At 45.7% G+C, this 24,415-nt stretch overlaps 2 protein-coding genes and 5 non-coding genes across 8 annotated transcripts; 3 read left to right on the forward strand and 4 right to left on the reverse strand.

Annotated features, from left to right (window-relative positions):
- Nucleotides 1-2,392: 2,392 nt before the first annotated feature.
- On the forward strand, nucleotides 2,393-4,426 carry BORCS6 (BLOC-1 related complex subunit 6). Its single transcript, XM_004376001.2, has one exon. It carries the CDS (start codon nucleotides 2,609-2,611, stop codon nucleotides 3,656-3,658), a length of 1,050 nt encoding a protein of 349 aa, XP_004376058.1. The 5' UTR covers nucleotides 2,393-2,608; the 3' UTR covers nucleotides 3,659-4,426.
- Nucleotides 4,427-5,048: 622 nt separating this feature from the next.
- On the reverse strand, nucleotides 5,049-5,122 carry TRNAI-AAU (transfer RNA isoleucine (anticodon AAU)). The gene has a single exon. It is a non-coding gene; the product is annotated as a tRNA-Ile (tRNA).
- Nucleotides 5,123-5,543: 421 nt separating this feature from the next.
- TRNAT-AGU (transfer RNA threonine (anticodon AGU)) lies at nucleotides 5,544-5,617 on the reverse strand. Its single transcript has one exon. It is a non-coding gene; the product is annotated as a tRNA-Thr (tRNA).
- A 219-nt stretch (nucleotides 5,618-5,836) lies between these two features.
- On the reverse strand, nucleotides 5,837-5,918 carry TRNAS-GCU (transfer RNA serine (anticodon GCU)). The gene has a single exon. It is a non-coding gene; the product is annotated as a tRNA-Ser (tRNA).
- A 410-nt stretch (nucleotides 5,919-6,328) lies between these two features.
- On the reverse strand, nucleotides 6,329-6,400 carry TRNAW-CCA (transfer RNA tryptophan (anticodon CCA)). Its single transcript has one exon. It is a non-coding gene; the product is annotated as a tRNA-Trp (tRNA).
- A 6,297-nt stretch (nucleotides 6,401-12,697) lies between these two features.
- On the forward strand, nucleotides 12,698-15,602 carry TMEM107 (transmembrane protein 107). Of its 2 annotated transcripts, XM_004376002.2 has the most exons (5): nucleotides 12,698-12,892; nucleotides 13,079-13,146; nucleotides 13,249-13,349; nucleotides 14,101-14,197; nucleotides 14,383-15,602. In XM_004376002.2, the coding sequence occupies exons 1-5, from the start codon at nucleotides 12,806-12,808 to the stop codon at nucleotides 14,450-14,452; spliced, it is 423 nt and encodes a 140-aa protein (XP_004376059.1). In that variant the 5' UTR covers nucleotides 12,698-12,805; the 3' UTR covers nucleotides 14,453-15,602. The 2 variants fall into 2 exon arrangements, with proteins under 2 accessions (XP_004376059.1, XP_023586850.1); XM_023731082.1 differs by lacking the exons at nucleotides 13,249-13,349; nucleotides 14,101-14,197.
- On the forward strand, nucleotides 15,340-15,474 carry LOC111820524 (U8 small nucleolar RNA). Its single transcript, XR_002824077.1, has one exon. It is a non-coding gene; the product is annotated as a U8 small nucleolar RNA (small nucleolar RNA).
- Nucleotides 15,603-24,415: the final 8,813 nt, after the last annotated feature.

A 24,415-nucleotide genomic window follows, 5' to 3' on the forward strand; every position in this document is an offset into this window, starting at 1 on the left:
GCTCATACAAAAATTTATACACACATTGTTATGTGACCCTAGTTGCTATCTCTATAATGTGACAATACACTCCTCCTTTCCACCCCCCGATTTCCCATGTCCATTCAACCAGTTCCTATCCCTTTCTGCCTTCTTAGCTCGCCTCCGGCCAAGAGCTGCCCATTTAGTCTCATGTATCTACTTGAACTAAGAAGCACACTCCTCACAAGTATCATTTTATTTCTTATAGTCCAGTCTAATCTTTGTCTGGAGTTGGCTTCAGAAATGGTTTTAGTTCTAGGTTAACAGAGAGTGTGGGGGCCATGTCTTCTGGGGTTCCTTCAGTCTCCATCAGACCATTAAATCTGGTCTTTTTACTAGAATTTGAGTTCTGCACCCTACTTTTCTCCCTCTCTGTCAGGGACAATCTGTTGTGTTCTGGGAGGGCTTTTACTGGTCCCACCCTGGGTCATGTGCCCATCCCTGAGCCAATCCGCAGTCAGAAGAGTGAAGCACTCTGACTGGCCAGGTTTGGGTCATGTGCCTAATCCTGGATGTGGATGGGAGTCTGCCATCTCACCAAAACCTCAAGGAGTGAGGAGTGCCGAGCTTGCCATCCATGAGGAGATGTTGGGTAGCCAAACATTTATCTACTACAACCTTCAAGATACATTCAGAGTGTTGAAATTGTTAAATGGGAACCGAATTTGCTGTGTAAACTTTCACCTTAAACACAAAATATTATTTAAAAAAAAGATACCTCTAGAATATGTCCACATGCCCAATTCTGTTGCCACCATGCTAGACTGAGCCACCATCACTTCGCACTTGGATGAATACAAGTCTCCTCACTGGTCTCCTGTCCCCTTACCCTCTTCCAAACATTTTCCACAACAGTCAGTAATCCCCAAACATGAATTCCATCACATCACTCCTTTTCCTATGCCCAACTTCCCATTCTCAAGGGAGGTTCCCCCAACATCTAAGGAATATCTACCCAGCCCATATGTGTATGGGCTTTTTTTTGTTTTTGTTTTTTTGTTTGTTTTTTTTTTACAGCAGAAGAATGATGGTGGTTTCACCAGGTCGCGGGTGACTATAAAATACAGAGAGCTGGCAATCGTGGGCTCCTCAAGTCTGCTGAAACGGCGAGCTGCTGTCATCAGGGTTGGCTGGCTAAGATCATAGCAGGGGCTTGGAGTTGGGGAGTTGCTGGGAGATTCTGGGGAGTTGCACTTCTGAATGCTGATAGGACACTGCCTCAGGTCATCCCTCTATCCAGATAAGAGCAGCCACATCCTTTATCAGCTGAAGGAGCTTTAGTAATCCACTTGTATTTACAGGGCTTTGGCTATGTATTGCAATTTGCATCCTTTCCGGTGTCTGCTGCACCACTGCACTGAGAAAAAAGTCTCCATTCTCTCACAGGAACTACAAGGCCCTGCAAGATGTGATCCCTGCCTGCTTTTACAGTCTCATTGCTCCAAATTCTCCCCCTTGCCCATTTTGTTTTAGCTCCAATTTCTCCCGCTACCGTCCTCTAGTTCCTTAACTTTGTTCCTTGTCTCTGGGACTCAGCACAAATTATTCCTCCCTGGGCCTGGAATGTGCCTGGCTCATTCCCGTTGTTTTCAGTGAAATGTTTTCTCATCAAAGAGGACTTTCCTGATCCCCTATCTACACTAATGCCTTCTCAGTTATTTTCTATCACAACACTTTATTTCCTGGCCGACTAATAGAAAGCTTGGCGGTTCAAATCCACCGAGAGGTAACTCAATATAAGGCCTGGCAATCTGCTTGCAAAAGGTTACAGCTTTGAAAACCCTAAGAAGCCCAGTTCTAACTCTGCACACTTGGGGTCGCCATTAGTCAGAATCGACTCAACTACAACCAGCAACAAAAACTTATAAAAAGCCGTGCTTATTTCATTGAGTGAATATTTTACCTGGTGGCAAAATCACATCCTATCTTTCAGGAGGAGAGAGACTCTCAGTGTGGAGGAGGCAGGAGACAAGAGCACAGGAGAGTCTGTAAGCCCCCTGCATGCACCACGAGACACTCTGGCCAGTTCCTCTCCTAGATCTGTCATCCGAGGACGATGGAATGAAGAATTCATGCTCTGCGGATACTTCTGGTTCCATCCTTCTTGACCAACAAGGTGCTGTTCAAGAGGATAGTCCAAGCAGGATATACTATTTCGGTCCAAAGAACCTCTCCAGGAAACCGCACGTCTAGTCTCACTTTGCGGGTTTGCTAAGCAATTGAGGGGAGTACAACTGTGGGTAGAAAAAGTCTAGGCCCCGAACCCACGGGACTCCGGTATTTCAGGACCTTCGTCTTTAAGATCCACCCCCTCAACTTCTCGAACGCGCCGGACGACGAGCGCAGCTGTCACCTCCTTCTCTCCACCTCCTTTGCGCTCACGTGTGTTTGGCAGTTCAATAACAGCTCTTCTTCCGGGACTTTCTAGTCGCCACGACCAATCAAAGTGCTCTTCCTGTCCTTACCATTGTCAGCCTGCTGCCAATGCTGCCAATCGGGGCGCTTCTACCAACGCCCCTTAAAGGCGCCGCCAACGTCTCCAAAGCCGGGGCAAACCAATTCCTCGGTTCCGGCCCCCACCTGCAGTATGGAGTCGTCCTGGGGGCGGCCTGGGGCGGAGGCGGACCCCACGGCTCTAGGGAAACACCAGGCCGCGATCTTCGGCGGTGGGCCCGCCCGAACATCCTCTGAGCCACCCTCAGACCTCAGGCTCTCCGAGAAGGAAGAGGCCGAGAACGTTGGGGGCGCGAGCCGCCACCCCAGGGCGTCCCCGAAGACTTCGAGCTGCAGCGTAGTCCACCGGTCGGAACGGGAAGCGCGGGAGGACGAGGCTGGGCCCCGGAGCCGCCGGGAGGAGCCGGGTTCGGAACACGACCTGCCCCCTTCTTCCCAACACCAGGACCCTGAGCCGCCGGAGGACGAGCCTGCATCCGAGAGGTTCTGCCGTCGAGGGAGTCCGGGAGGGGGCGGAATGAATATTGAGCAGCAGCAGCAGCGGGAGGACAGCGAAGAGGTAGTGGCGGCCAGCAGGACTGGCCGCTTGTTCTCCAGCCGCCTTCAGGACAGCCGCAGCCTGGATGGGCTAAGCGGAGCGTGCGGCGGCGCCGGGTCTGCAGGGGGTGCCGAGGCCGGCGCAGGCGGCGGGCGCCGCGCCACTATTTCCAGCGCCCTGGAGCTCGAGGGCACAGTGAGCCGCCACGGCGACCTCACCCACTTTGTGGCCAACAACCTGCAACTCAAGATCCGTCTGAGCGGCGCCCCTCAACCCCCGCTACCTGCCCCTGCGCGGCCCTGCCCAACGCCTGCTTCCACTCCGGCCATCCCGCCTATCGACCCCGACGTGCTGCGGGACCTGGAGCGGCTGAGTCGGGAGCTGGGCGGCCGGGTAGACCGTCTGCTCCGCGGGCTGGGTGGCGCGGTGCAGGAGCTGACAGCGCTGAGCGTGGGCTGCATCCAGACCTACCGCGACGCCGTGGACTCCTTAGGAGAAGCCGTGGACATGAGCATCAAAGGCATGTACACCCTGCTGGCGCGCTGCGAGGAGCTGGAGCGGGCGCTACAGCCGGTTCAGGGACTGGCGCGCCAAGTCCGAGACATCCGACGCACACTGGAGGTGTTGGAGGCACTGTGCAAGTGACCAGGAGGGCAGGAGCGGCCAGGCCGGACGGGGACAGGGCCCAGCAGGACCCTTAAGGACTCAAGGAGCCCTGGTGGGGACTGTCCGGAGGGGAGACCTGTATGCGTTGGAGGCTCTTCCAGATGCATTTAACAGTCTGGCGCCTAATCGCTGAGCCTTAGGCGGGTGTAAATGGGAAGTCCTAATTCCTCTCTTGGAGGGAGGGGATGATGCTCTGCTTATATATTCAACTGGCAATCTGTAGCTACCCTATTCTCCACGACTTTCTTTCCTAGCTAGAGCACCGTCCTTGGGAACCCAGGACTTTAGATTTCGGCTTGAAGGTGGAGACACGACTCCGTTATGTGATCAAGAGAGGGGAACAGAGGAGGCCCCACCCCCACTGTGGCCACCCTGACTCCAGTGGCCACATCTCAGGTGCCAGGGGCTTTAGAAGCTTAAGTGGACCTTGGCCACACCCCATGCAAGCAAGGATGCACACCTGCAGATGGACAACCTTCTGTTTCTGCCCTCTCCCCCTACCATACCACTTCCCTAGCCAGAAGCAAGGCAGAGTTCAGAGGAGTTCATCTCACGGTGAAGGGGATCAGGTGAGAGGTGTCTCACTGCTCTCAGGGTTCAGGTAGAATTGTTGCTGGTTTTGAAGCCCACCTGTTGTGGAGTGTTCTAATCAGTTTTGGCTTTCTGAGTTTTGTGGAATTAAAGTGCTGCTACTGCTAAGACTGAGGCTGCGTCTGTGTGGGGTTGCGGGGCTTGCGGAGCAAGAGGAATGGGACTGAGGGGGGGGTCTTTTGCTTTGGAGCTCCCTTGGGGCCAGGGCTGGTGCTGGGGGTGGTTCCATTCTAGGAGGGGAAGATAACGGTTCCTAATCTTAAGCAGCAGGATCTGAGGTGGAAGGCAAGACACAGATAATCAGACACTCCCAGAAACCCATTAAAAGCAGAAATGGAAACAAGTTACTCTGGAAGAGGGAGGAAAGGGACGGTCTTCTTAGGTCTTAAGTGGGCAAACAGCGACTGGGCGGATGGGACAGCTTGGCTCTGGAAGAAGACTGGGACCACTTCTCAGCTCCATTTCCCACACTCGGCTGATCAGTGATACATTTATGGTTTAAAACAGTCCTTTTCCCAGCCCCTGGCAGTCTTATGTTTACAGTTCGCATCGTAAGTTTCAGGAGACCCACTAAAGTCGAGATTTGTAAAGCGAGATCATTGAAGGATCTCCGCCTTCTGTAAACCTTCCCCCTCCTCCGGACACTTTGAGCCGAAATCCAACTGCTTTCCCTTTTGCATGTGAAATACTCGTATTGGGGGTATGTTGCTGTATAAGCCTTCCTCCGTTACGTATTTGTTTCTAAGGGTAAAACCTGTAGGTCTTAAAATTAGAATCTTGGCCCGTACGGGGATCGAACCCGCGACCTTGGCGTTATTAGCACCACGCTCTAACCAACTGAGCTAACCGGCCGCTCCGTCGACAAATGTCTGTAGGAAATTATGTAAAACTCACAAAACTGATCAGGCAAGTCTCTAGGTAAATCTCAGAGGGGATAGGCTTGCTTTAGGAGGCGTGCAAGTGGAAAGCGGAAACTGACTAGCTGAGCATTTTGAGAAGTAACAGCTAAACTGCCGTACTGACGAACACAGATAATGTGTCTCTGGCTCTTGGGGCAGGTCGAAGCGCAAGCATGGGGTTCATGAGCCGCAAGACGCACGCAGCAACCACGCCTAAGCATGCACCCTACCTGAAATGGAAAAAGCCTGCGAACACCTGGCGGATTACTTGGAAGGGGAACGATGGTTATGAAGGAAAATTTTTATACTGGATGCCAAGGGAAATCTGCTGGCAGGTAGCATGAGGTCTTTAGCAAAATCAAACGATATACCGGAGGCACCGCTGGGAGTCGAACCCAGGATCTCCTGTTTACTAGACAGGCGCTTTAACCAACTAAGCCACGGCACCCCCTAAAAAACGATTGCACCTTGTTTACTTGGCGGAGTCAGCCCCCTGGTTTGTGGGGGAAGGACTATATATTTCTTTTGACCTTCTGCCCTATTGAAGAATGGAGTGGAAGGGACGAAAAACACCGCTGAAGGCGAGAAAGGGTGCAGCGGTGACGCAGACATAGTGAAAGGATTCAAAAAACAAAACCAACAGACGTGAACAGCAGTAGCTGCAGACCGACGAGGATGGGATTCGAACCCACGCGTGCAGAGCACAATGGATTAGCAGTCCATCGCCTTAACCACTCGGCCACCTCGTCTACAAGAAGACGTCCCTAAGTTTCTTCTCTGGGGTCTGAACTTTTGTTCCTGCTTGTAAGGACAGCCCACGTCGTGAACTCTGAAGAAGCATGTCCAGCACCCCTAAGCTCAGAGTGGCCTCCTCGCCCCGCGAGCGCCTGGCACTCCTCCCCCCAGGCTAATGGATCTCGAACGTGCGCCTGTGCTCAGGAGCACGGCTATCCACCCACACTTAGGGCACCCTGATCCGCCGGAAAAACCACTGCGAGATCGCTGTGTTTCTCCGACGGTGCGGCCTCGGAACTTTGCGCCGGAAACCCTGCCCTCCCGGCCCCTAAGAGGTGCTTCTTCGTCCCTGACCTGGGCACTCGGGATCGGACGTAGCTGAAAATGAGAAAAATGAACTGACGAAGCGAAGGAAAAGAAGAACTGACCCCGACGTGACTTGAACACGCAACCTTCTGATCTGGAGTCAGACGCGCTACCGTTGCGCCACGAGGTCAGCTGTATGTACAGTTTCTCAGATTTCCTTATGATCTCTGGTCAGCCAGGTGTCTGCCGTGCAGGCGGCCTAGGCGCGAGAGCCGAAAACTTTCTTTCCTTTGTCAAAACACTCAAAGTGGTGCCTACGTTCTCCCACCCATTCCGTAGGGTGAACAGAGGCGGGCTGCACGGACAGGGCAGTGGTTTTACGGCCTCCCGGCTCAGCAGTTCGTCCGACTCCGACTTCAGAGTCCTGCATACAACTAGGGTCGCCACACACAGCCCAGCTGAGACAGACCTGCCCAGAATCGGATGGAAGGACAGATACCAGGCAAAATGTGATGGAGCCATACCAGAGCCCAAGGCACCTGAAGAAGTGAGAGATTTAACTCCTCCATCAGTGCGCCTTCTCCCTGGCTGCACCTTACAATCTCCTGCGGAGCCTTAAACAATAGCCACGCACAAGCCCCAGGCTTGGAGATTCTGATTTAAATGGTCCAGGTAGATATTTTTGTATAATTTACATATAGTGAAATGCACAGATCTTAAGTGTACAGTTTGATGAGTTTTGACAAACGCATACACCCGTGCAACCCACAACTCTTCAAGACACAGGATAGTTTCATCACCCCAGAAAGTTCTATCCCTTCCCAATCCATCCCCGTCTTCCGAGAGGCAATCATTGTTCTAATTTCTATCACTGCGAACGTTAGTATTTTTTAAAGCTCCCCTAGCAAGACACAGGAAGGAGATCCTGGGTGGTGCAAACGGTTAACATACTCGGCTGCTAACCAAAAGTTTGGAGGTTCAAGTCTACTTTTTGAAAAATCAGCCATTGAAAACCCTGTGGAGAACAGTTCTACTCTGAGACTAATGGGGACCCATCAGTCAGAAGACAGCTAGTGGGTAGCTAGACAGAGCTGGGACCTTTGAGCTGGGACCTCTGCAGAGAAATAGCCCAAACTGGAAAGACATTCTAATCGCTTCTGGAAGGATAAGAGGAGTTCAATAGGCTTCGACGGGAGAGAAGGTCATGCAGTATCTCGCTGCTTGCCTTCCAAGCCTAATTTTTGCGCATTCTGCACAGTGGCCCTACCAAAAGTTTTCAGGGACCACAGAAATGTCAAAGCCTGCAGACGCTTCTCCGGCCTGGCCTTAATGGACTCAGGGCAACATCTCCTCTAAGAATCTTCTTTGGTTGTCATGACGCTTGTCTGCTTGGCTCCCTTAACCCGCCCCTCCGCCAGCCCCACCCCTCTCATCCCTCTTTTTTCTGTCCTCACCTTAAATCCTCAGAGTTCTATTTTGTCTCATGCCGTGCATGTTCCCTGGCTTCAGCTATCACTGTGTGCTGAGGGCCCCTGAATTCCACCCCTCTCCATACCACCCCCCTTCTAGACCCAGACATCCGGTGCCTATTAGACACCTCCACTTGACCCTGTCGACCTTCTTTCCCAATCCTTCTGCACTCTCAGTGAATGGCAAAGCTGAGGCTAGGACTCAACCTTGACTCTTCCCGTTCCCTCAATTCCAATTTCCAATTAGCCACCAAGTCCTGTCGGTTTCCTTAATAATTCTCCTGTCAGTCCTCATTCTCCTTTCGCATTGCCATCCCCCAGCTTCTTTTGATCCATTATTATAATAGACTCCTCTCTGTTCTCCTTGCCTCCAGAATAGACAAGAGAATCATCTCTGTAAAATTCAAACATGATTCCATCACTCCTCAGCTTCAAATCAGTGCCACATCACCTTTGGGATGAAGGTTGGCCCACAAGGTCAAGTGATAGAGTGTAGTGATTAAGTATGTGGGCTCTGGAACCAGGTTGCTAGGATTCATATACAGGCTTCGCTACTTACTAGCTGTGTAATTTGGGCTACTTATTGAACCTTTCTGTGCCTCAGTGTCTACATCTGTAAAATGGTAATTGTTATGGATTGAATTGTGTCCCCCAAAAATGTGTGTCAACTTGGCTAGGCCATGATTCTCAGTTCCCAGTATTGTGTGATTATCCACCATTATGTGATTTGATGTGATTTTCCTATGTGTTGTAAATCCTACCCTATGGTGTTAATCAGGCAGGACCCAATCTACAAGATTAGGTTGTGTCTTGAGTCAGCCTAATCTTTGAGATATAAAACAAGCAAGCAGAGAGCCTTGGGAGGTGGGGGGAGGGAGGGGGACACCTCATACCATTAAGAAAGCAGAGCCGGGAGCAGAGCAAGTCCTTTGGACCTGACGTTCCTGCGCTGAGAAGCTCCTAGACCAGGGGAAGATTGATGACAAAGATCTTCCACCAGAACCGACAGAAAGAGAAAGACTTCCCCTAGAGCTGGCACCCTGAATTTGGACTTCTGGCCTCCTAAACTGTGAGAGAATACATTTCTCTTTGTTAAAGCCATCTACTTGTGGTATTTCTGTTATAGCAGCACTAGTGTTACCGGGTGGAAACCCCATGTTCTTGCTCAGCATGACTTCTATTGGCCCATAAACGAGAGACCAAGGTGGGAGAATAGGAAAGCCACCTTTACTTCGTTATACAAGGAAAAGGAGTCAGGCGGAGCTGCTGCCAAGACTGCTCGCCAAGGGTGGGCAGGCAAGTTACTTTTAAAGCTGTTTACAAGTGGGAAGTTCATGCAAGTTACATCAGCAACATTCTTAATCATACTATGCAGGCACAATGGGGTTTACATATAACCTCCAAGCAAAAGCAGGATTCACATGCAAAGCTGGGGGAGGGGGAGGCCAGCAAAGGAAACGATTTTTCAATACAACACTGTAGGGGAGGAAGCCAGGTAAAGAATATAGCACTGTGGGGGCTCTGTCCCACTAGGTGACTAAGACAGTAATAATAATAATATACGACTATTAGTTTATTTGGAAACCCTGGTGGCATAGTGGTTAAGAGTTTGGCTGCTAGCCAAAACGTACGCACTTCAAATCCACCAGGTGCTCTTTGGAAACCTTATGGGGCAGTTCTACTCCGTCCTATAGGGTCGCTATGAGTCCGACTTGACAGCAAAGGGCTTGGTTTGGTTTTGGCTTTTTACTAGTTTATTTACTAGAGATAAAGTGCTCAGAGGCTGGCTGGTAGAAGTCACTCGATTGTTATTGTTGTTATTATTAATATCTGATCTTTGCCTAATTCTTCAGTCACTCTCCTCTCACCTCCCATGTGACAACCAAGCTGACTCATTTACAGTTGCCTAAACTCACCTCGGCTGCTAACCAAAAGGCTGGCAATTTGAATCCATCAGCTGCTCCTTGGAAACGCTATGGGACAGTACTACTCTGTCCTATAGGGTACTTATAAGAATTGACTCGACGGCAACGGTCACAGGTTTAGCCACATGGGGCTAACTGAATTAAATTTTAAAAAATTTTCATTTTCTCAGTCCCACTAGCCACACTTCAAGGGTTTAACAGCCAGATGGAGCTAGCTGGCTACCATACTGAACATAGACAATATGGAATATTTCCATTATCACAGAAAGTTCTATTGGATAGGGCTAGTCCAGAGGTTGAAGGCTGGTTAATCTATTGCCATGAAGGTTATTTTTTTTTCTTCTAATTTTTTCATTTTTAAATTGAAGGCCAACATTTAGAATTGAAATAAGAAGCTAGATTTCTGGTCTCTCTTGAAAAAATAAAAAAGCAAGGAATCTGGCAACTCTGGACTTGGTTTCCTCAAGACAACTGATTGAAGCTGAGTAGCTGCTGATCTACTCCTCCTCCTCCCACAACCCACCTACATGCACTTCAGAATGGCAGTGGCTCTCCTGGGCTTTGACCTCAAGGGGACTTCATTTATTTGTTGCATTCATTTGTTTTGTTCTAGTAGGAAAGACACAATAAATAATAAATCAAATGATTACAAATTATAATGAGGACTGGTGAAAGGTAAGAGTCTGGTGGCTAAAAGCTCAGATTCTCAAGTCAGACTGGGTTTGAAGCCTGGTGTCACCAACTGCAGGCTCTGTGACCTCAGGTAGGTAAATATACTGCTCTGTGCCTCAGTTTCCTATCTACCTCATAGATATTGTTTGTTGTTAGGTGCCATGGAGTCAGTTCTGACTCATAGCCACCCTATGAACACCAGAAAGAAATACTGCCTGGTCCTGCGCCATCCTCATAATATCAGATATGTTTAAGCGCATTGTGTCAATCCATCTTGTTGAGGGTCTTCCTCTTTTTCACTGACCCTCTACTTTACCAAATATGATGCCCTTCTCCAGGATTCATCCCTCCTGATAACATGTCCAAAGTAAGCAAGACAAAAAGTCTCGCCATCCTTGCTGCTAAGAAGCATTCTGGCTGTACTTCTTCCAAGACAGATTTGTTTGTTCTTCTGTCAGTCCATGGTATAGTCAATATTTTTCACCAACATCAAAATTCAAATGTGTCAATTCTTCTTCGGTCTTCCTTTTTCACTGTCCAGCTTTCACATGCATATGAGGTGACTGAAAATACCCTAGCTTGGGTCAGGTGCACCTTAGTATCAAAGTGACATCTTTAAGATTTTAAAGAGGTCTTTTGTAGCAGATTTGCCCAATGCAATACATTGTTTGATTTCTTGACTGCTGCTTCCATGGGTGTTAACTGTTGATCCAAGTAAAATGAAATCCTTCACAACTTTAATATTTTCTCCATTTATCATGATGTCGCTTATTGGTCCAGTTGTTGTGAGGATTTTCTTTATGTTGAGGTATAATCCATACTGACGGCTGTGGTCTTTGGTCTTCATCAGTAAGTGCTTCAAGTCCTCCTCACTTTTGGCAAGTAAGGTTGTGTCGTCTGCATATAACAGGTTATTAATGAGTCTTCCTCCAATCCTGATGCACTGTTCCTCTTTATATAGACCAGCTTCTCAGATTATCTGCTCAGCATACAGACTGAATAAGTATGGTGAAAGGATACAACCCTGCTGCACATCTTTTTTGATTTTAAACCATCACATAGCTCCTTGTTCTGTTCAAACGACTGCCTCGTAGATAGTAAGGTTTAAAAGACACCACACTCCACAGTTAATTACCCTTCCTTCTAGAAATACTTCTCTTGCTCTCCTAATTGCCTGCCAGCCCACTGGCGGCTTTTTCTTAGTCTCAGTCCCTGTTGGTGTTATCATCCAGATAATGGGCTTTGACCTGAGAGAGTCTGTCTCTGCCACTTATCAGCTCTGTTACTTTGGTAAGTTGCTTAACCTCTCTGGGCCTTTATTATATAAAATGAAGATTATTCCTATCCAGCTTGCTTTCTGGAGTTGAGGTTCAAATCAGGCAGTGGACACTAAAGTTTTCAACTATGTTATAAATTAAAAATTACTATTACCAAGAATGTGTGTCTATTGTATATATATGCGTGTGTGTGTTTGTATGTGTGTGTCTATAGTGTACATGGAGTCATGGTGGTGCAGTGGTTAAGAGCAACAGCTGCTAACCAAAAGGCTGGCAGTTTGAATCCATCAGCTGCTCCTTGGAAACTCTATTGGACAGTTCTACTCTGTCCTATATGGTTGCTATGGTTTGGTTTTTGGTTATAGTGTGTATATATATTTACACGTGTGTGTGTGTATATATATATATATATATAAACGGAAAGATAAACTGAAAACTAATAAAATCGTTTACCTGAGATGGAGGGTGGAGGGGACAGGAATGGAGGCCTGACTTCTCTGAATGTACTTTTTTTGGGTAGATTTCACTATGGAACCATGTAAATGTTTAACGTAATTATAAAACAAAATCAAATCAAAATTTAAAAACAGCAATCCGTATCTACAAAATAGCTTGTTGTTGAAAAGGTGCGTTGGTTTAAACGTTTTATTTTGATTTACAAAAAAATTGCAAAAGTACTACAAGAAATTCTCACGTGCTTTCACCCAGACATTGCTTTATCTTTGTCTATCAATCTATACGTACACACCAGTGCCCTAAACCCGGCGTGGCGGTGGCAGCGATCTTCGGTGATAGGTCATCCTGGGCACCGTAGCCAAGGTTGGAGGCTTGGCCGCCTCCTGCGTGGGCATGTGAGGAGGAAGGGGCGTCCCCGGGCTACGGCAGGCCGAGTTTCTATCAGCCAGCCTGGCCGGGCAGATTCGGCAGTGCGCGGGAGCTGGCAGCCGAGTCAGTTCCAGCTTGCGACCAGCTTCAGCGAAACTCAGACGCACGCTCTTCGACGAGCCCATGGCAGCTCGAGATTACTGCTCTCGCGAGATTTCTAGAGAACGGGGACCAGCCCCTACTTACGCAGTTGCCAAGGCAAGTGGGCGGTGCCAGCACGGGCGGGAAGGAGGCGCACGAATTTTTGCGCGCTTGCCGGGGGTGGGACTGAGGGGGGCGGTGCGGGCCTCGGGAGTGACCCGCTTGGAGCTTGCAGCTTGGCAGCCCACCGTGTCTGCTCTGGGCGGTACCCCTGTTCCCGGGGACCATGGGCCGGGTCTCGGGACTCGTGCCTTCTCGCTTCCTGACGCTCCTGGCACATCTGGTTGTCGTCATCACTTTATTCTGGTCCAGGGTAAGACCTACGGCCGCTCCCTCGCCACGCCTATCCCCACCTCGGATAGTCCCAGCCCTACCCCGCCCCTTCCCTAGGACTTTTCAGCATCAACCCGTTTGGCCTCCCCCATCCCCCGCCACCCCACGCCTGACACGCAGCCCGCCCCCTTTTCACACTTTTCTTCCTCTCTGCCCGGCTCCCCAGGACAGCAACATCCAGGCCTGCCTGCCTCTCACGTTCACCCCCGAGGAGTACGAGAAGCAGGATATCCAGTAAGCTCTTGGAGCGGGGTGGTCAGATTGAAGCGGTGGTGGGAGTGGAGGGGTCTTAGAAAAAGTCATGAAGGGCTGAGCCCACTGCCTTTCTCCCTGCAGGCTAGTGGCAGCTCTCTCTGTCACCCTGGGCCTCTTTGCAGTGGAGTTGGCTGGTTTCTTCTCGGGAGTTTCCATGTTCAACAGCACCCAGAGTCTCATCTGTATCCTTTCCACCTGCGCACCTTTTCCACCCAGCCCGTTTCCAACCCGACTCCCCTCAGCCATCTAACTAGGCTTTTCTGACCCAGTAGTATTTGTCCTAGGGGGTAAACAAAATCTCTCCAGTGGAAACATCTTCTTAGGCAATATGAGGGGTTTAATACAGTCTTCAAATACGTGTTAAGCTCCTGCTACACTCCAGACACTGGAGATCCAGAAATGGGAGTAAAACACCTCCCCTTGAAGAGGAAGGAGACAGACAAACCTTGTAATGCAGTGCAATAAGCACTATGCTATAGGACTGTGGAAGGATATAAAGCAATATGGGAACTCAGAAAAGACAGGAAGTGAGGGACATGGATCAGCAAAGGCCCTTGACACCTGAATTGTGGGCCAGGAGTCCCAGGAGGTAGACTGGGATTCCAGCTACGTGCATCAAGTTGCTGTGAGCATGCCTGTGTGGCCTGGGGGTAGGTGGGGAGCCTACTCTTACCTCACCTGGAGGGTTCAGCCTGCCTCCTAATAATGGGGTGGGGATAGCCTGAGGTCCCAGTTATGCAGCCTCGGCTCTGGCTTCTACTCACATGGCTGTCCTAAAACTCAGAAGGCTGGGCTGCAGGCTCTGATCCTTGCAGTGTGATGAGGGAGCTAGAGATTAACCTGAGCACAGATGCCAGCCTCACCACGGGCTTTTTCTGGCCCATCACTACCTGCCAATCCCAAGGCTTTCTTTGACTCTAGTGTGTACCCAAGCCATCGGGGCACACTGTAGTGCATCAGTGGCCCTGTCCTTCTTCATATTCGAGAGTTGGGAGTGCACCACGTACTGGTACATTTTTGTCTTCTGCAGGTGAGGTATTTGGGGATGGGGAAGGGAGGTTTACCTCAAATCTGAAGGTGTCCCCTGTGTGTGAGATACCAGATTCACTCAATATCCTGAAGTTTTCCACGATACACTCGGGGTGTGGGGTCTCTGGTTTGGGGATTTAAGGATTTTTATTAAGGGTCCCTGAATCCACCACCTACCTCCCACAGCGCCCTCCCAGCTGTCACTGAAATGGCATTATTCGTCACCGTCTTTGGACTGAAAAAGAAACCTTTGTGATCACCTTCCTGATGGGAATGGAGGGACAAAGCCCAGAGGAATGAGGGGCAGGAAAGCATAGACTTCCGTCGTCACCCTGAAACTGCATCTGGAGGAGGATGTCAGTGTTGGGATTTATCTTCCGAGTCTAGGAGTAGTCGCGTTTTATTTAGTATTTTATAATAAAATATATTTTTAGTGAGATCAAGATTTATGTTAAGAATTGGAAACAATATCACCCGTCAGGAATGTGCTCCCTTAAAAAAATCAACTAGATGAGGCCAAACGGTCAACATTTATCGAAAAGTAAAGGTGAGAACGCAAGGAGGGGCAGGGAAGCTAGCTAGATAAATGGAAACAGAATGGAAATGAGAATGCTGACACATGCGAAAATTCTAACCAATGTCACGGAACAATTTGTATAAAAATTGTTAAAGGGGAGTCTAATTTGCTGTGTAAACTGTCACCTAATACATAATAAAATTTTTTTCTTTTAAAGACTTATAAAAATTTCAAGGGAGATTCAGGGTGGCCAAACTACTTAAAGAAACGGAAGGCTGTTTTCCAGCCTTGCAGACCTTAAAATTGCAGGTATCTTTTATTTTAGTTATTACGGTAGACATCTGGCGGAAGGGAGTGGGTGGAGTTATGTAAATAAGGGGATGCGTGGGGTTGCGGCTCCCAGCGCGTAATTAAGTGGAGCATTCTGGGAGGAATCAGTTTATTGTTTTTCGGAAGCCGAGTGAAAAAAAAATGTATTTAAAAAAAAAAGTCCACGAAGAAAGATAGCTACAGAAGTGGAGGAACCAAAATAACGTTAGGTTGCTCTGGCTAACGAGTTTTCTACTCACCCTAACTAATAGCGGAATCTGTTTTACGAAGTACAGAGTGGCGAGGAGGAGTTTTTATCGTCAGTAAGGTTAATCCTTACCTGTTTCTCCTTTAGGAGAACAGATATAACATGATGATTGGAGCTCGCATGAAATGTGATTAATGTTTCCGCGTAATCAGGACTTGCAACATCCTGATTGCTCCTATCTGATTTTGCTGACGATCTCTTTTTTTCAGTTTGTGTGTGGAAAAATTAGTTACAAGTTTTGTTCTGAATAGTAACGTGGAAGGTTTGTGTTTTTTATGTTTGTTGTGTATTAGTGTTCTTTGTGCGGTTTTACTGTCGTAGTCACAAGCTTTTGTTTTTTGAATTGCGTTTTTATGGCTGCGTGGAGAAATTGGAGATCCTTACTCAGCTTACGCAGTAGAACAGGTTATGTGAGTTATATATTATATACATTGTGTGTATGGGTCTTTTAGCTACCCATGGCAACTGAGTTCTAAAATAACTGCAAGACATTTTAGTGGAATGAGATGAACTGGAGGATAAAATTTTTAGTGGATATTGGGTAGTAGGATTTTTTACTATATAGCATATTTTCTACAAAAAGAATATTTCACATATTCTACTACAAAGAAAATGGGTCAGTGAACTTAGCTGTTTCAACAATGCAAAAATTACCTTGATTGCCCACAATGAAAAATTGACTTTCACCGATTTTGCTTTAAATGCCTTATGATTCAATTGTGATATTTGTTTTGTAATAAATGCTATAATTATAAATGAAGAAATGAAAATATGTCATAAAAGAAAAACTTGATCAGAAAACAAATATTACAACAAATTACTATATTTTATTTTTAGATAGCTCTTTCATCTCTAACGTGTTGTAATTAAAAACATTTCTATTCCTTGCTCTTAAAAATTCTTCAATGATTTTGTCACAGTTAAGCTGCTGAACAATATCTACTTCCATACATAATAAGGATATTGAATCGAGTCTTTCTTGAATCATTGTATGCTGAGGGTTTTTAAGTCTCTTTAGGGACGAAAATGAGCATTCTGTTGTGCGGTTTGTGATCATTACAATTAGGAATATGTGTAAAGCAATTTTAACATTGGTAAAGATTCATTGTATTTTATCTTCTATTATGGAATCATACATGCCTACATGAGTAAAATTGGTCTCTCCGTTGTGACCCTGTGTGAGCTTTATCTTCCGTCGGCACATTCTCACACGTTGGAGCTGGTATCAGTTTCATTTAGTGCCCTGCCGGTTCCTTTCCACTGCGGTGCCTGCTTTTCCTTGTGTCCTGTCTGCTTGGCACCTATGGGTCTTTGCTTTGGACAACTGGTGCCCCTATTTTCTTGCTTACCTTGCTGATTGGGTAATCTGTCCCTGTCTGTGACCTTACATACAGTCTCAGGTTCTCAGTTTCCCCAACTATATGAAGTGGGAACCATCTGCTGGTGATTTTGCTGCTGAATTATTTTTATGGTTAAATTTCTGTCAATCATTTAGCGTCTGACTTAGGAGCATCATTATACAGATGAGTTCCTTTCTCTTCTGGGCTGGCTTCTCACTTGGCAGGGACTCTGACTTCTCTGGAAACTTTTATCACCAGTAATCTTATACATATTTGTAAACTCCATAATTTAATTATTTGTTAATATTACATTGCTTTTCATTTCAAAAACTAAAATGAGCAAAGAATCCTTTTGCACATCTTGGATTTTCTAGAAAATGATAACTGGTGTCGGTCATACTTGGTGTCACAGATGGTCATCTTTTGTCAAGTCTTCCATATTACTATGGCAAGACGGGTCACCTGCCCCGGGTGTGACTTCCCAGATGGTTGGAACCCCACCCAGAAACTTGGCAAAGCACCCCTGTTGTTCAGTCAGCAATCTGTTGAGAACTCCACTCCCACTCCTGCTTGCTAGCACATGGGAAGAACATGTTTAAAAGAAAGTTACTAAAACACATACACACTCTTAGGCGTTCAACAAATAGACAAGTTACAAGAGTCTAAAGTTCTACCATGTCACAAGATGTCTCAGGATCATGTTTCCTGGAGGTCATGGATTGAATTCTGTCCCCCAAAAATATATGTCTACTTGGCTAGGCCATAATTCCCAGTATTGTGTGGTTCTCCTCCATTTTGCGGTCTGATGTAATTATCCTCCATTTTGTGATGTGTTGTAAATCCTAATCTCTATATGTTAATGAGACAGGATCAGTGTGGGGTGTATCTTGAGTCACAGCCTTACAAGAGATTGTGACTCAAGTCACATCCTTACTTAAGTCATGCACTCAAGTTACACCCTTGCTTGAGTCACACCTTTTATCTTATAAGAGAGAAGGGAGCAGAGAGGGACGGGACCTCACTAACACCAAGAAAGGAGAGCTGGGAGCAAAGCTCATCCTTTGAACTCGAGGTCGCTGCCCTGAGAACCTCCCAGACACGGGAAGATTGATGCCAACACACATAGAGATTTCTAAGGAACGCCAGGCCCACAGATATTGAAAGGAGACAAGGATCTTCCCCCAAAGCCGACAGAGGGATAAAGCCTACCCTTAGAGCTAGCCCCCTGAATTCAGACTTTCTAGCCTCCTAAACTGTGAAAGAATAAATTTGTTTAAGCCATCCACTTGTGGTATTTCTGTTATAGCAGCATTAGATGACTAAGACACTGGGGAAGGTCAGTGTATCTAGGGAGAACTCTCCATATGCTTTTAGCCCTGCAAAGGTGGAGCCCAGGCCACTACACATAAGCAAAAGGCATCCAAGGCAATGCTTTCTGGTGATGCCCCTCAGAGGAAGGCCCCTCATGCCTCACCATGGATAATCTTTCCCTGGCCCGCTGTCCCTCTGGCTGCCCTTCATTCTGAGCATTCATTCAGTGAATACTTATTGAGCACGTACTATGTGCAAAACACTGTTACAGGTACTAGGAGACTAGATGTGGATATGACCCATACTCAGCATCTGCTATCATATATCTTATGGCCAGTGAAAGAGACAGACAAGTAACAATTTCCTCCTTACTCCCAGAGTAATTAGCAGATTGTGACAAGTACAGCAAAGGAGATTTACAGATGCTAGGAAAACCAAAAAAGTCTGTTCTGCCTCATGATGATCCCATGTGTTACAGAGTAGAATTGCTCCATAGGGTTTTCTTGGCTGTAATTTTTACAGAAACAGATCACTAGGCCTTTACTTCCGCAGTGCCACTGGGTGGGTTCTAACTGCCAACCTTTAGGTTAATGTTATTTGCCGTGAAGTCAATTTCAACTCATAGTTCAAACAGCCAACCTTTCAGCTAGTAGTCTAGCACTTAACTCTTAGTAGTGGAGTGCAAACTGTTTGCGTGCCCAGATGCTAGGGAGTGGGGATTAATTTATCCAAGATGGCAGGAGAAGTGTTGCTCTTGCAGGAGCTGTTTGAGTGAGGTTCTGGAGTGTGGCTGCTGCACAGAGGTAGGGAAGCAGGCTGGAAGGGAAGGCCAGGCAGGTGCGCCTTGCTGGCCATGGTTAGATGCTTGATCAGAAAAGTCACGCCCACTGCAGGCTGGCTTTCATCTGCCAGCTTGTGAAAGCTGACTGTTTTTCAGGAACTGTATGGGCTGGTTGTTAAAAACAGCCATTATTAAAAATTAAACTATGTACACTTACAATTTAATAAATTATAAAAACAGGTAATACTCAGAACTTGTTGCTTTCTAATTATTTTACTGTTATCTATGCTCTTGAGGATATTTATGTTTATTGTATCAGTATGGTGGAAATACTATATAATGATTTGCTACTGTGCATCTCTTTCCAACTCATTCAGTAAGGTCAGGTTGGTAGTTTGAAACCACCCTTGGTGGGAGTATTTACACCACAGAAATTGGCAAACACTACCGTATGGATTGAATAGTCTCCCCGAAATATGTGTTGTAAATCCTAACCTCTATGCCTATGGTTATAGGGTTGCTATAAGTTGGAACCATTCAACTGCAATGGGTTTGGTTTTTTTTTTTCTTTTGTTTTTATGCCTGTGGTTATAATTCCATTTGGGAATGAGTTGTCTTTGTTATGTTAATGAGGCAGGATTATCTTGAGTAAATCTCTTTTGAGATATAGAGAGATTAAACAAGCAAACAAGAAGAGAAATGGGGGAAGATTGATGCCAATCCACAGGGAGATCTCCAAGGAACCAGGACACAGAAGTTGAAGAGGCAAGGACCTTCCTCCAGAGCTGAGAGAGAGAGAAAGCCTTCCCTAGAGCCGAGGCCCTGAATTCCGATTTCTAGTGTCCTAAACTGTGAATAATGAATTTCTGTTTGTTAAAGCCATTCACCTGTGGTATTCCTGTTATAGCAGCACTAAATAACTAAGACAAGTACAAATCAAGCTTTTTTGATTGTCTACATTTAAAAAAGTGATGCAGAAAATATTAATGATGCAGATTAAATTTACAAATGTCATATCTGTAGCTATTACATGGTGAGTAACCCACACAAAAAAGATAAGAAAAGTCCCCCATGATTTGGAAACTATTATCATATTCAGCAGAGAAGTTACTCATGTCATTGGAGAACAAGTGAAATTTCAACACACATCTTTGTTGTTTCATTTTTGTCTTATAAATTAAATATATATATCAACCAACATTCATGTTGGGACTATGCTTGGTAGTTGAGATGCAACTCCATTTGTCAAATTCTGGTTACAATGTGTAGAGTTTGTAACAAGGAATATTATATATATATTTATTATTATTGCAAATTCTGTACTACAGTCCTTTATATCAGTAAAATTTATAATAAACATATAAACATACTTCCAGAGAATCAGTTGTTAAACATTTGCCAGTACACCCGTTCTACCATCCCCAGAAACTGCTCATCACCAGTGATGTCCTTGTTCCTAAATCCAGATCTCCTGCAAACTTAATTTTGACCAGCATCTAGTAGGTAGACCCCTCCCCTCTTTTGAAATCATTTCTTCGCTTGCCTTAGGAACAATGGTTCCCCTCATTTACCTCCTACTGTTCTGACTGCTCCTCAGACACATTCAATAAATACTGAGGACCTACATACAGTGTGTCAGTAGGAGCCCTGGCGGCGCAGTGGTGAAGCACTTGGCTGGAACGCAAGGCCACTCCGCAGGAGAAAGACGTGGCAGTCTGCTTTCGTAAAGAATACAGCCTTGGAAACCCTATAGGGCAGTTACCTCTGTCCTGTAGGGTGGCTGCGAGTCGGAATCCCCTCGAAGGCAACGGGTTTTGACAGTGTCAGTGACGTAATACCAGGTTGTCTCCCGCCCCCGCCCCCCCTTAAATGTGGGTGATCTCTCCTCCTTGGGTGACCTCATCCACCTTTTATCTTCAAACACCAACTAAATGCTGCTAGTTCCAAATTTTGGCTGTCTTCTATGAGCCCAAGGAGCTCTGGTGGTGCAGTGGATAAGCGCTCAGCTGCTAATCGAAAGGTCAGCAGTTTAAACCCACTCCGTGGGGAGAAAGATGTGGCAGTCTGCTTCAGTAAAGATTATAGCGTTGGAAACCCTGTGGGGCAGTTCTACTCTGTCCTATAGGATCAATGTGAGTAGGAACGGGCTTGATGGCAGTGGGTTTGGTTGTTTTTTTTTTTTTTTTTCTATGAGCCCTAGTTTAGGCAAAGATGGGAACGAACCTGGAGCCAGGCTGCCAGGTTCAAAGTGCAGCTTCTTTTAGACGTGTGATGGGCAGCAGATCACTTAACCTTTCTGTGCCTCAGTTTCCCCATCCACAAGCCCTTCTGCTCTCTCTTGATCAACACCAGAGGCTTTGCCAATTAGCATCAAAATAGGTTTTCGGGACATTAGTGGCTTGTTAATCAGCATAATGGATTTTGGCAAAACATTCTCACTGGTGAAATTACTGGTATTCAAGACAGGAGGACTGGCTCAAATACTTTAGAGAAACCCTCTTCACCATTGCCATGACTGGAGACAGAGAATATAAAGGGCCCAAACCCTGAGATACAGCCCTGAGGCTTGATTCCTAAAGGGTCCTGTGAGCAGCCATTGGGTTGATTACCTGATATCTTCTATGATGATAATGGTCCTGCCTGGGGCAATGCTGCATCTGCCTCAGGGGAACCTTTCCTGCAAGGTTCAGAGACTGCAGGAAGCTTAAAGGGCAGGTGTATTCACCGTTCTGAGCCTGTGTGCTAATTTTCTGTTGCAAATACCTGTATGTGTGACAGAACTCTCAGAAACCTTAAACTTTTTACCAGGTGGTGGAGTGAGGGGGAAGGGGTGAGAAGATACCTACCAAAGGAGCCCAGTTGGCTTAGGTCAGTTCACAGCAAAGTCTCATGGGGCTGTTGAGAGGATTAGCTGAGATAGTCCATGTTTTGGGGAGCAGTAGCAGAGTGCCACGTCTGTGGTCACTGCTCTGCCTTTTCCCTGCCTTGCCTTGGATCCTGAGACTCCATCATGGTGGATAATTGTCATTTTTGTCCATTTAGCATCCATCTTTTTTTTTTTTTTTTTTTTTTTGTAATGGTACCTACATTTTTCTTTGGAAGATCCTCCCCCGTTTTGAGTTGAGGGGGTTAGGATGAGGCTGACTCTTCCTCCCATCAGGGTGGTCACATGGCCCAAGCCTGGTCAATAAGAGCTTCCCACTTACGCAGCAACAGTGATTGGTTCAGGTATAAACTTGGACAACCCAGGACCTTTGCTGGAACTTTTGAGAAAGAGAAGCCTGGGCTCCTATGCTATAACATGAAATAATTAAAACAGTGTGCTATTGGTACAGGACTTGATAAACTAATGGAACATACTAGAAAACCCAGAAAAAAGATCAAATACATTAGTAGATGATAAAGATATCATTTAAAATTAGTGGGCGGAAAAGGAATTAGTCAATAAAAGGTATTAGGACAATTGAGTAGCCATCTGCAGAAAAATGTACCAATATCACACTGCTATTACTGACAGATTAAAGATTACAGTATAAAAAATAAAAGCATAAAAGAAAACTTGGGATTTTTAAAACTTTTTATTTTAAATAACTTTAGAGCTACAGAAAAGTTGCAAAAATAAGAGTTCTTATATATGCTTTGCCCAGCTTCCCCAAATGTTAACATCTTGCATAACCATGGTATAATTATTGAAACCAGGGAATTAGTGTTGATACAATACTATTAGGTCATCTACAGATCTTGTTTGAATTTTGTCAGCTTTCCCAGTTTTTCTGGTTCAGGATCTAATCCTCCAATCCAGGATTTCATATTGCATTTAGTTGTCGTGTCTCCTTAGGCTTTTTCCAGTCTGAGACAATTCCTCTCCCTCTTTTTTTTTTCCCATGATCTTGAAGTTTTTTGAAGAGTAATGGTGAGTTATTTTGTAGAATGTCCCTCAATTTTGATTTGTTTAATGTTCTCTCATGATTGGGTTGAGATTATATGTTTTTGGCAGGAATACCAAGAAGTCATGTTGTATCCTTCTTGGGATACGTATATAATTTTGGAGGGTGGAAGGCATTTCTAAGTATGATAACAAAACACAGAAGCCATAAAAGAAAAGACTGATAAGTTTAAATGAATATTAAAAATGTTAAAGTATGCATAGTAAGAACATCACAGGCAAAAGTTAAAAGATAGATGACAAATGTGGGAAAATATTTGTAATTCATATTACAGAGAAAGGGCTAATTTTGATATCTAAAAATCTCCAAATCAATAAGCAAAATATCAACAACTCAATAAAAAAAATGTGCAAAAAGATTTGTACAGACATTTTGCAGAAAAGGAAATACAAAGAACTCGCAAATATATGAAAAAGATTCCCAGCCTCATTTGCAATAACAGAAATGTAAAACTGAAACTACCCTGCAAATTATGTTTAACTTATATTTGTAATGAGCAAAAAGTTTAATGGAGTATTGGAGAAAGTCTGGGTAGAAATTAGTAGCATTTCCATGGAGAGCAATTTGGCAATATCCATCAAAATCACAAATGTCCATTCTCTTTAACTTGGGATTTCCACTCCTGGGAATTTCTCTTGCATATCTGCACAGATATGAAATGGGACTGTATCGCTTATTCTTTGCAGCATTGCTTGTACTGCCAAAAGACTGTCTGTCACCAGGTTATTGGTTAAATTATGATACATCCATGCAGTGGAATAGTATGTGGCCAGAAAAAAAGGTGAACTTTATGCACAGTTATGGAACAATCTCTTTTATGGATTGAATTGTGTACCCCAGAAATATCTGTCAACTTGGCTAGGCCATGATTCCCAGTACTGTGATTGTCCACCATTTTGTCATCTGATGTGATTTTCCTGTGTGTTATAAATCCTATCTGTATGATGTTGATGAGTTGGGATTAGCAGAAGTTATGGTAATGAGACAGGACTCAATCTACAAGATTAGGTTGTGTTTTAAAGCAATCTCTTTTGAGATATAAAAGAGAGAAGCAAGCAGAGAGACAGGGGACCTCATACCACCAAGAAAGAAGCCCTGGGAGCATAGCGCATCTTTTGGACCTGGGGTTCCTGTGCTGAGAATCTCCTAGACTGGGGAAGATTGATGACAAGGACCTTCCTCCAGAGCCGACAGGGAAAAGAAAGCCTTCCCCTGGAGCTGGTGCCCTGAATTTGGATTTGTAGCCTACTAGACTGTGAGAGAATAAATTTCTCTTTGTTGAAGGCATCCACTTGTGGTATTTCTGTTATAGCACTAGATAACTAAGACAATTTCCAAGATATGTTAAGTGACAAAAGCAAGATGCAGAACAGTATATATAGTCTGCTTCCATTTGTGTAAAAAAATAGAAAACTATACACATGATTGCTTGCATGTGCATAGGACGTCTCTGGAAGGAGGCACAGCAAAATAGGGGCACTGGTTGCTTGTGGGGAGAAAGACTGGGTGGCTGGGGGACAGGGGTGGGAGGGAGACCTTCTCCATATACTCTTTTGGACTTTGGAATTTTGAACCACATAAATTGATTTTTTTTTTAATTGTTGTGCTTTAAATGAAAGTTTACAATTCAAGTTAGTCTCTCATACAAAACTTTATACATACATTGTTATGTGACCCTAGTTGCTCTCCCTGTACTGTGACAGCACACTCCTCCTTTCCACCCCAGATTTCCCATGTCCATTCAAC

Source organism: Trichechus manatus, unplaced genomic scaffold, assembly GCF_000243295.1.
Source record: "Trichechus manatus latirostris isolate Lorelei unplaced genomic scaffold, TriManLat1.0 scaffold00040, whole genome shotgun sequence".
NCBI lineage: Eukaryota > Metazoa > Chordata > Mammalia > Sirenia > Trichechidae > Trichechus > Trichechus manatus.

Bases quoted from the DNA above. Each gene is read 5' to 3' on its own strand.
- BORCS6 (XM_004376001.2), top strand. From the start codon at position 2,609: ATGGAGTCGTCCTGGGGGCGGCCTGGGGCGGAGGCGGACCCCACGGCT.
- TMEM107 (XM_004376002.2), top strand. From the start codon at position 12,806: ATGGGCCGGGTCTCGGGACTCGTGCCTTCTCGCTTCCTGACGCTCCTG. The intron at 13,147-13,248 runs GTAAGCTCTTGG...TTCTCCCTGCAG, and splicing joins TACGAGAAGCAGGATATCCA to GCTAGTGGCAGCTCTCTCTG. The intron at 13,350-14,100 runs GTATCCTTTCCA...TGTGTACCCAAG, and splicing joins CAGCACCCAGAGTCTCATCT to CCATCGGGGCACACTGTAGT.